Source organism: Eutrema salsugineum, unplaced genomic scaffold (genome assembly GCF_000478725.1).
Source record: "Eutrema salsugineum unplaced genomic scaffold, Eutsalg1_0 scaffold_8, whole genome shotgun sequence".
Taxonomy (NCBI): domain Eukaryota; kingdom Viridiplantae; phylum Streptophyta; class Magnoliopsida; order Brassicales; family Brassicaceae; genus Eutrema; species Eutrema salsugineum.
Genome location: NW_006256414.1, coordinates 2,220,925 through 2,231,236, shown reverse-complemented (window position 1 = coordinate 2,231,236; position 10,312 = coordinate 2,220,925). Strand labels below are relative to the sequence as shown.

The 10,312-nt window shown below is 31.6% G+C and overlaps 1 protein-coding gene and 1 pseudogene across 1 annotated transcript; both read right to left on the bottom strand.

The window, feature by feature from the left end:
* Positions 1-3,112: 3,112 nt before the first annotated feature.
* LOC18010088 lies at positions 3,113-3,903 on the bottom strand (annotated as a pseudogene).
* Positions 3,904-4,615: 712 nt separating this feature from the next.
* LOC18010094 lies at positions 4,616-6,401 on the bottom strand. The gene has a single exon (XM_006391859.2). It carries the CDS (start codon positions 6,166-6,168, stop codon positions 4,885-4,887), a length of 1,284 nt encoding a protein of 427 aa, XP_006391921.1. The 5' UTR covers positions 6,169-6,401; the 3' UTR covers positions 4,616-4,884.
* Between the last annotated feature and the right edge of the window lie 3,911 nt (positions 6,402-10,312).

The following is a 10,312-nucleotide window of genomic DNA, read 5'->3' as shown; positions in this document are numbered from 1 at the left end:
CACAAGAACTTGTACCTCGGTAAACTAAAAAAAACCACAAAGACAAATGATCCAATATCCCAAGAGTTAGATCCACCAATAAAGAAACAAACAAAGTTCTTTATCAAACACAGTTTTGTCTAAATAATACATGGCCTATATATGCTTGTGTCATAAAGAGGACCAAAGCCTTTAATTTTATAAAGACACAAACAAAAAAAAAAAGTTCCCTTTCAGTAAAACTGAGGACTGTGAATCTCTAAGGCAGATAACAAGTGACATCAAATCAAGTGTACACCAATCCTCCTCATGTATTCTGTTAGGATCTAGAACATAAATAAATGTAACAATGGAAGAAACTAACGACAGAACCATGTGTTAAAAAAAAGAGGAGGGAGGCTCACGTTATACAAAAGTTGTTATAAAATGTCTCACGAATCTAGTAAACAAAAAACAGAGACAACAGAACAGAATACACAAAGACTGTGCCACTAAACGTAGAGTGATGGGAATTCTGAATACTGGAGAATTCGAGCTTCACGAAACAAACGATTTAATCCATCCAACCCATAAATTGTGTGTGCCTCTCAAGGTTGTAAACCTTGACATGTCAAAATTGTAATAATCTTTTAGAAGAACATCAAACTATACATGTAAGTGAATAATAATGAAAGACAAATGCAAGTAATCACGAAGAAAAGAAAGTCGTGGAGCCAACTTACTTTTAAGGAACAATAACGTTGTAAGAAAAAAAAGGAATATGGACTTATGCTTACCCTTCAGGTTCACGATCAGGTTGAGGCAGGTGGAAGCTCAAAACGGGAACATCTGAATTAAAGAGAGAGAAAATTCAGACAAATTACTTGAAAGCTTTGTAATTCAAACGACGCATCATTCAACTTGATTTTGCAATATTAGTGATGCATCTTAAAATCATAACCACGAAGTATAGAATTAGAATTTTTTAAACAAAACGATGCATCTATAAAAAATATAAGCGATGCATTATAAGTTGTTTAACTGTATAAAAAGTAAACCGAACGAATATAACAACAGAACAAATCGATAAGTCTACCTCTTGACATGTTGTCCATTGTATAAACCACCAACGAATATAACCTAATCAAATCAGCATGGTGCAAGGTATATATCAATATAAAACTAAAAACTCGAATTAAAAGAAACAAATTCAAACACAAAACAGTGAAAAGAACATAACAGAACTAAATATGTGCTCGGTCATGAAGATTTCTTTAAGGAAAAAAAATAAAGAAGCTCATGTCAATTTATATTTACGAACAATAACTGATTACTCCAAAACATTTACGAACACGAATATATAAAAAATGTTTACAAACAATAAAAAAGAGGATCACGATACGAGCATATATAAAGTAGGATAGATGTTTTAGGGTTTAGAGTTTTTATGTTGGTGACTCATTTAACAGATTCGGTGGCTATGATCAAGATTAAAACCGCTGGTCCATTAACAAATTCAATGGCCCATAATCGATGAAAAAAGTCATGTCACACATATTGACACGTAGGATTAATGATCATTCTATCAGAATTTATTAAAACGACACATATATATTTTAATAATGACAGCAAATCGCTCTGGAGACGACACATAAGTTTTTTGACTTCACAAATAATAATATAGATTTATTTTTTTGTTTAGATATAAGGTTGTTGTAATTATTTATTTATTTTCTTAAATCAAAAATATTCATTTTTCAATTTTTTAAAATATAAAAAAATAATAAGAATGAGATGTGTTCATCATCCAAGCTATTTTTTTGCAGGACATTTTGTTATCATGTTTTAACTTTAAATAGTATAGATTTGTATATTAGTAGAATTAGAATAAGAGTTAATTAATTATATTTCGATCTAATATTAATTATAAACTTTGTTATTATGTGATTTTAATTATGTAAATTTAATTATGTGATTTTAATTATGTGAATTTACATATAAATAATTTATATATCTGTGAATTGGCTAGTCTATCCGTTTAGTTGCCTTAAATAATTTTTAATATCTTACATATTTTTAACAACTAACTTGTATAAGAATGTAATTATAAATGTATAACTCTAATCTGCTCTATTATATTATTATAATATAAAAATATTTACTAATATTGAATTTATGTCGATTTGATTACGATAAAAAATAATAAGATATTCAAGTACCATTTGTGTTAATGTAAAAATAGATATATCTATAAATTGGCTAACTTGTTCATTTAATTACCTCAAATCATCTTAATATCTAACATGTTTTAACAAACTAATCTGTATAGGATCTGAAGTACAATAATACATAATCTTAATCAGCTCCATAAATTAATAACTAATTTTCAAAATTAAATATCAATATAAAATAAATGTTTTGAATTAATTATCACCTATATTTAAGGAGAATTTAAAAATATATAAATTAATATCTAATTTTTGGAATTAAATATAAATATAAAATAAAATAATTTTAAAAAAACTGTGGGAGTATTTGGACGCAAGCAAAAAGTGTTTCTGTTTTAATATAATAGATATTTCGATCTAATGTTAATTATAAACTTTGTTATTATGTAATTTTAATTATGTAAATTTAATTATGTGATTTTAATTATGTGAATTTATATATAAATAATCTATATATTTATGAATTGGTTAATCTATTTATTTAGTTGCCTTAAATCATTTTTTAATATTATATTAATAATATTTTTCTAATCGCGATCATATATATATACTAGAAAAAATAAAACAATAGAAACAAATTAAATATAAATAGAAAAAATTTATATAAATCACTAATTAGAAAATTATATTTAAACAAAAACAAAAACACAAATCATCTTTCAAAATTTGATAAATTATAAATAATTTCTGCGCGGATGTACGGGGTAAAATATAGTGAATTTACATATAAATAATTTATATATCTTAGAGGTCAAATTGACCAATTTATTCAATTATTATAATGATCCGAGAGTTATTTAATTATTCTGGACCTTTATTCAAAACCAAGTTAAACACACAAGAAAAATGAAGAAGGCTAATTATGTATTTGGGTTTTGTGTTATGGCTTACGAAAGAATTTAATAATGTAATTATCCATGATTAAGTTAAAAGAATCCATGGAAACTGATATTTTGTTTTTCTACAAAACCCATGTCAAGAACCTTCTTCAAATCTTTCTTTTCCAGATACAGACCGGACATTGGAGATGAGCATAGAGAATAACAACTTCTGAGGCACACCCAATTCTCTCAAACCAAAACATTTCGGAGTTTTTTCTTCTGCACACTTCCCGGTGGCAAAGAAAGGCATAACTTTTTGAGCTTGGAGCTCTTATCGGCTTCTATGATCTCTTTGATGAAACCATAATATACGCTGAAAGCTTTGTCCTTTTTGATACCCAAGATCTTAGGGACAGTAGATAGAATCTCAGTGAGCTCAGAGCTTGAGGCTCCTCTGGACTGCAGAAACTGAAGCTTGGGACCGAGAGATTCCTCAGCATCTGCTATAAGCAATAGTGGATAAACCGTAATGATGGTGGAGATCTGAGAATCTGTGAAACCATTAATTTTAAGAAGTTTCAGAACAGAATCAGGATCTCCCTTGCCCTCGGAGCCGACTTTCCTTGAGATCGATTCGGCAAGTTTCTGAGTTAGACCCAATGAATCAACGAGGTAAGAGACATTAAAAATCTTCTCCTTTCGACCATATTGAGGAGGGCTCACATCTGCAGCAGCACTAGCAGAGGAGAAGGGATTGGAAAAAGCAGAGAATCCATTTTGCAATGGACCTCTCAAATTAAGCCATTTCTGTAGCACGAGAGACCTTCTTCCATGGAGAATCAGAGTAGTATACATGAGAACGCAATGAGGTTACCAAATGCTTACAAATTCTGGCTCATAAGAAAACCCACAGGAAAAATTCTCAAAATTTCTCCATAACTTACAAAATGTTCAGTAACTCATGGACCGAGTGCCGGTGAAAATCGATGAGTGTTCCATTGATCCACTCTCCAGACCCAAAATGGCAAAATTCATAATTTGGGCGATGTAGAAGAAACTAGAGTTTTTGAGCAAAATTACGATGATGAAAAGAAAAAAAAAAGAAAAATGAGCGTTATATAAATACAAACAGGGGCGGAGTTGAATGAACCTTAGTAGTAAACATATTTATAATCTGGACCCTTATGCAAAATCAGCCAAAACACAGAAGAAGAGAAAAAATAAAGAAGGCTAATCTTCGTATAGTTTAGCCTTCTAATAACGCAATGTTTACCAGACTCTGCCCCATGTCTATAAGAAGCTCTACTCCATGTTACAAAAATGTGTTTTTTTTCTTTCTTACTTTGGACTAAAAAAAACTTCTTTTTAACGGTGAATCATGCCCATAAACATTTGGACCATAGACCATTGCTTATCCTACCTATGCTATGGATCCGACCTGGTCGACAGGCATTCAATAATCAGAGAATGATGATATATATCTTTGGAAGGCATGTATTAATTTACCATCTCAAAAAGTTTTCAACTTCAGAGACTTGGCATGGTTTAAAAACCCTACTAGGAACAAGAATGTTGCTTTTATAATTCGGCTAGCATGGAAAGGAAGAAATGTTAGGTTATATATTCAACAAATATTCAACAAGAAGACTCAGTTTGTAAACCGGAACTGGAGCAAAACAAAGATCAGTTATAGATCACAACCCAAACTGTTAACGATACTATTTGACACTGCATCTTGATATAGATGCAAGAAATCCAAAATCTCAACATCAAATCGCATGACACTGCATCTTTCGCTTCCCATGTCGGTATCAAAAGATTCATCGACGAATCTAAAACTAACAGAGAATAAAAAACACTTTGACAAGCCTTACGAGCTATGAGACTCGACCCTTGGTTAAGATAGTCATCAACTCGGCAACAAGCTCCTTGTCATCATACTTCCTTACAAACTTGTTTAAGAAAGCTTCATCTGTAATGGCCAACAAAAGAGACAATGGAGGAAGCTTACTTCCGAGCAATCCTTTGGACATGAGACTTTTGATTACGTTACACCTTGGTACAATCCTCTTCTCAAAGCTTAATCCAAATACCACAGGGTTTGAAGCTAAAGCCTTTATTGACCAATTCATCTTCTTCACCACAAACTCATTCTTCTTGATCAATGTCTCTGAGGAACATCCAAGTAACTGAGGAAAGCGCTTGGCCATCCTCACAAACTCATCTCTGCTGAATCCTAGGCCTAGAAATGTTTCAACCTTGTTCACTATCTTTTGCTCCGAGAGTGTCAGAATGTTTGGGCATTTCTTGAACATTTCCCATACATCTTCCACATCAAAGCCTAACCTTTTATAGACGTTTACTTTTTCTTCAATCGTTTTGTCGCTCATTTGGTAAACAGCGTGTAGAGCATGGACAAACAATAACGTTGTCGGATCAAAGCCCATGTTAACAACCTTCTTGACGGATTCTTCAAATCTTTCTTTTCCAGATACAGATTGGAAATTGGAGATGAGCATAGAGAATAACAACTTCTGAGGCACACCCAATTCTCTCAACGCCAATACATTTCTGAGTTTGTTCTCCTGCGCACTACCCTCTGGCGAAGAATGACACAACTTTACGTACTTGGAGCTCTTATCGGCTTCTATGATCTCTTTGATGAAATCATAGTATACGCTGAAAGCTTTGTCCTTTTTGATACCCAAGATCTTAGGGACTTTAGAAACAATCTCAGTGAGCTCAGAGCTTGTAGCTCCTCTGGACTGCAGAAACTGAAGCTTGGGACCGAGAGATTCCTCAGCATTTAACATGAGAAATCGTGGATAAACCGTAATGATCCTGGAGATCTGAGGATCCGTAAACCCATGACTCCTAAGAAGACTCAGTACAGAATCAGGATCTCCCTTGCTTTGGGAGCTGACTTTCCTGCAGATGGAATCGGCGAGTTTCCTAGCTAGACCCAATGAATCAACGAGGTAAGAGACAGTAAAAGTCTTCTCCTTTCGACCATCTTGAGGAAGGCTCACATCTGCAACCGCACTAGCGGAGGAGAAGGAACTGGAAAATGCAGAGAATTCATTTTGCACTAAACCTCTCAAATTAGGCCATTTCTGTAACACGAGAGACCTTCTTCCATGGAGAATCAGAGTAGTATACATGAGAAGGCAATGAGGTTACCAAATGCTTACAAATTCTGGCTCATAAGAAGACGACAGGACAAAATTTCTACAGACTTACAACAATGTTCAGTGACTCATGGATCGAGTGCCGGTGAAAATCGATGAGTTTTCGAGTTCTCCATTTATCCACTCGCCAGACCCGAAATGGCAAAAATCAAAATTTGAGGGAGGTAGAAGAAACTAGGGTTTATGAGAGAAATTCCTAATTCCTAATAACGACGACGAGAAAAGAAAAGAAAATAAAAATGAGCGTTACATAAATACAAACAGGGGCGGAGTTAAATCATTCAATAAACCCTTGTACCTTTTGTGATTTTACTCAGTACCAAAATTGACCAATTAATAAACTATATACCAAAAGATACGAATTAATGGTTCAGATGCCATAATTTATAAACAAAAAGTCTGATGTGCCATATTATAGTCTGGATGCCATAAATCACATGAAAATCCCATTTTATCCTTAATGAATTGGTTTATGGCATATCTGATTTTATCCGAAAATAATATTTAAATAATTTCGTAATTAATATATTAAAAATAAAACGAAAATTAATTAAAAATATGATTTTTGTTTTCTCTTCTTTCCAATTCATGTCTTCATCTTCAACCCAAAACCTTCTAAATCTCATTTTTTTGCTTTTGTCTTTTCCTCCTCTTCTCCTTTCTCTGTAATCAATTTCTTGTCTTTATCTCCTTTCTCTACCATTATTGCTGAAGTTTCAAAACTCAGTTAGGTTTTTATTTAGAGATTTGATGATTTCACAATTTAGGGATTAGATTTCACAATTAAGGGTTTTTATTTAGAGATTTGCAAATCGGGTTGGTAACCCAATTTATATGACGATTAGATCTTTGCATATATAATTTGTTGAATATAGTTGTTGAATTATAGTGATTCTTAGATAAATTAGAATTAAAACCCGAATTCATCATCAAATCTGCAGAGAAGGACAACTGGTACGAATGGTACAACTAAGAGATAAGAGGACAACTAGTACAACTGGTACAACTATGAGATAGAGTACAACTGATACAATTAGGTATAACTAAGATAACTTAAATAATTGCTGACTGGAAATTCTTTTATTATAATTGCAAATCGGATTGGTAACCCAGTTTTATCTGACGATTAGGTATTTGCATTGATAATTTCTTAAATAAAGTTATTGAATCATAGTGATTCTTAGGTAAATTATAATTATACCTCAATTTATCACCAAATTTGCAGAGAATGACAACTAGTACAATTAGGTATAACTATGTACAAAAATTGATATCGCACATAGGTGCACATGTTACTTTGACGGATAACTGGACACTTAGGAAAGTCAATATAGTCTAAAGGATTTTATTTTTAGCCGAGGATGCTTTTCGGATGGAAATAAACAAGGTACAACTGGACACATATGTACAACTATATGTAATTCTTTCATTAGAAATTAATAGTGATAAAAGTATGAATATAAAGCAAACATTCACCTAAAAATGTAAAAAAGTTGTAAACTATAAGGAAAAAAATTAAAAAGATGGATAACATGAAATTATCATTTTTCTAATACATATTATTGGTTTCACATCAAACACCCTTTATGATACAAAGAATTGATAATGTTAACAATCTTATGATGGAAAAGAGCCAAAAATATAATTTTGCATCAATTATAATATGAAAATGTTGTAAAAGGACTACAATAGTCTAAAATCATGTGGACAACTACAAAATGATAATTTATATCAAGGGACAACTGGAAAAACTGCTAAAATCGCCAAAGGACAACTATGAAGAATTTTGGACAACTGGACAACTGGGTACAACTATGTACAAAATTGACGGCGCACGTGGTATTTTGCCTGCGCACATGTCCTTTTTTGTCGGCACACATGTCTATTTTATTAATTTTTAATTGATTTTAATTATAATTTTAAATTATATACGTGTCTAAATGGATAAAAAAAAAATTATTCTCAGCCGCCATCTCACACGTGCATCTACAACTGACAACATAGTTGTACCTAGTTGTCCAGTTGTCCAAAATTTGTAATAGTTGTCCTTTGATCGATTTTGTAGTTTTTTCAGTTGTCCTTCGCCATAAATTTTTATGTTCTAGTTGTCCACAAGAATTCCGAACATTATATAGCAGCCCAATATGCTTTGTGTTATTATTTTTCTATTTCTTATATTTTTGCATAGACGCTTGCATAAGATGGATAACATTGTCAAAGACTTTCTTATAACATAAGGGCTTATTTCAAGTGAAACCAAAAATATTTGGTTTTTTGAACAAAACAAAGTTTGATTTTATTCTTTCTAGTATAAATGTGAAAAAAACAGTTTTTAAGGTATGAGTTGTATTGTTTTTAAGTAAATAATTTTAAGAATTTATTTTTTAACACTACAATTAAAATATAGTTGTCCCGAGTTGCACCTAGTTGCCCTGGAGAAATTCATAACGTAATTGTACCTAGTTGCACTTAGTTGCCCTGGAGAAATTCATAACGTAATTGTACCTAGTTGCACTTAGTTGCCCTGGAAAAACTCATTACGTAATTGCACCTAACTCCAAAATAAATAGCAATGCAAGAAATTAAAGAAATCCAAAATACAATAACTCCAAAATAAATAGTAATGTAAGAATTCAAAGAAATCCAAAAAATTCAAAATACAAATAACTCCAAAATATTCATGTACACTCTAAGGCCGAAATAAGTTGAATCATTCATTCAGCAGTACCTTGTTTTTAAATTAAGGAGTTACAGATAATTGTATATATGTGTCTAACTGTACCTTATTTATCCCCATTTGGGAAAATTTTCTCTGCTAAAATGAATAATGTGGCTATCCAAAATAAAAATTCACTGGCTAAAATATAATTTTCTTAGCTAAAATAAAATCTCTTCGGATAAAATAAACCTGAAAACATACACAAATTAAGTTTCCATGCTACTTTTGCCCTGAAATACTTATCTAATTTATTATCTGTTTTTGTCTTTCGACGATGTTTTTTTGAGAATAGAAACCACATTTTTGTTTTTTTTTTGTTTAATTCGGCAGTAAGACAAATAATTCTTGTTTATTATCAAAAATACTCCACCTAGTTTCATTTATATGTGCAATTCATTCTTCATATAAATTATCTATTCCAAAGCTGTTTAGTTTTATATATCGCAATCTTCTTACATACAATATCTTATCGACTAATACCGAATAAGTTATCTGCTCGAAATATGAAGTATTAAATGATATAAAATCTATTGAATTGCTTGTGTGCCTGATGCTCATTCTCCCTTAAAAATATAATAAAAAAAAAATCTCAATTAAAAATTATTCAAGTTGTCTTAGGTATATCCATTTTTACTAGGTGTCCTCTATCTCGTAGTTGTTCTAGTTGTACCAGTTGTACTAGTTGTCTTCTTATCTCTTAGTTGTACCATTTGTACCAGTTGTTCTCTGGAAATTTGGTGATGAACTCAGGTTTGATTATAATTTATCTAAGAATTACTACGATTCAACGACTATATTTATGAAATTTTTCATGCAAATACCTAATCGTCATATAAAACTGGGTTACAACCCGATTTGCAATTATAATCAAAGAATTTTTAATCAGCAATTATTTAAATTGTCTTAGTTATACCTAATTGTACCAGTTGTCCTCTATCTCATAGTTGTACCAGTTGTGCTAGTTGTCCTCTTATCTCTTAGTTGTACCATTCGTACCAGTTGTCCTTCTCTGCAGATTTGGTGATAAACTCGGATTTTAATTCCAATCTACCTAAGAATCACTATGATTCAACAATGCAAAGACCTAATCGTCACATAAATTGAGTTACCAACCCGAATTGTATACCAAACAAGTAATTTTGGCAAATCCAATCTCTAAATTGTGAAATCCCTAAATCTTCAAATAAAAACCTAATTAGGTTTTGAAGCTTCAACAATGGTGGTGGGGGGAGGAGATAAAGATAAAAAAAACTGATTGCAGAAGATGAGGAGGCAAAATTTGAGTGATGAAGATTTGATTTTGGTGATTTTTAAAATCCATCGTTGTGTTTGACGATGATGAAGACGAGTAAGAAAGAAAAAGAATAATTAAAGAAAAAGAATTAAAAGAATTAAAAA

Bases quoted from the DNA above. Each gene is read 5' to 3' on its own strand.
- LOC18010094 (XM_006391859.2), bottom strand. From the start codon at position 6,168: ATGTATACTACTCTGATTCTCCATGGAAGAAGGTCTCTCGTGTTACAG.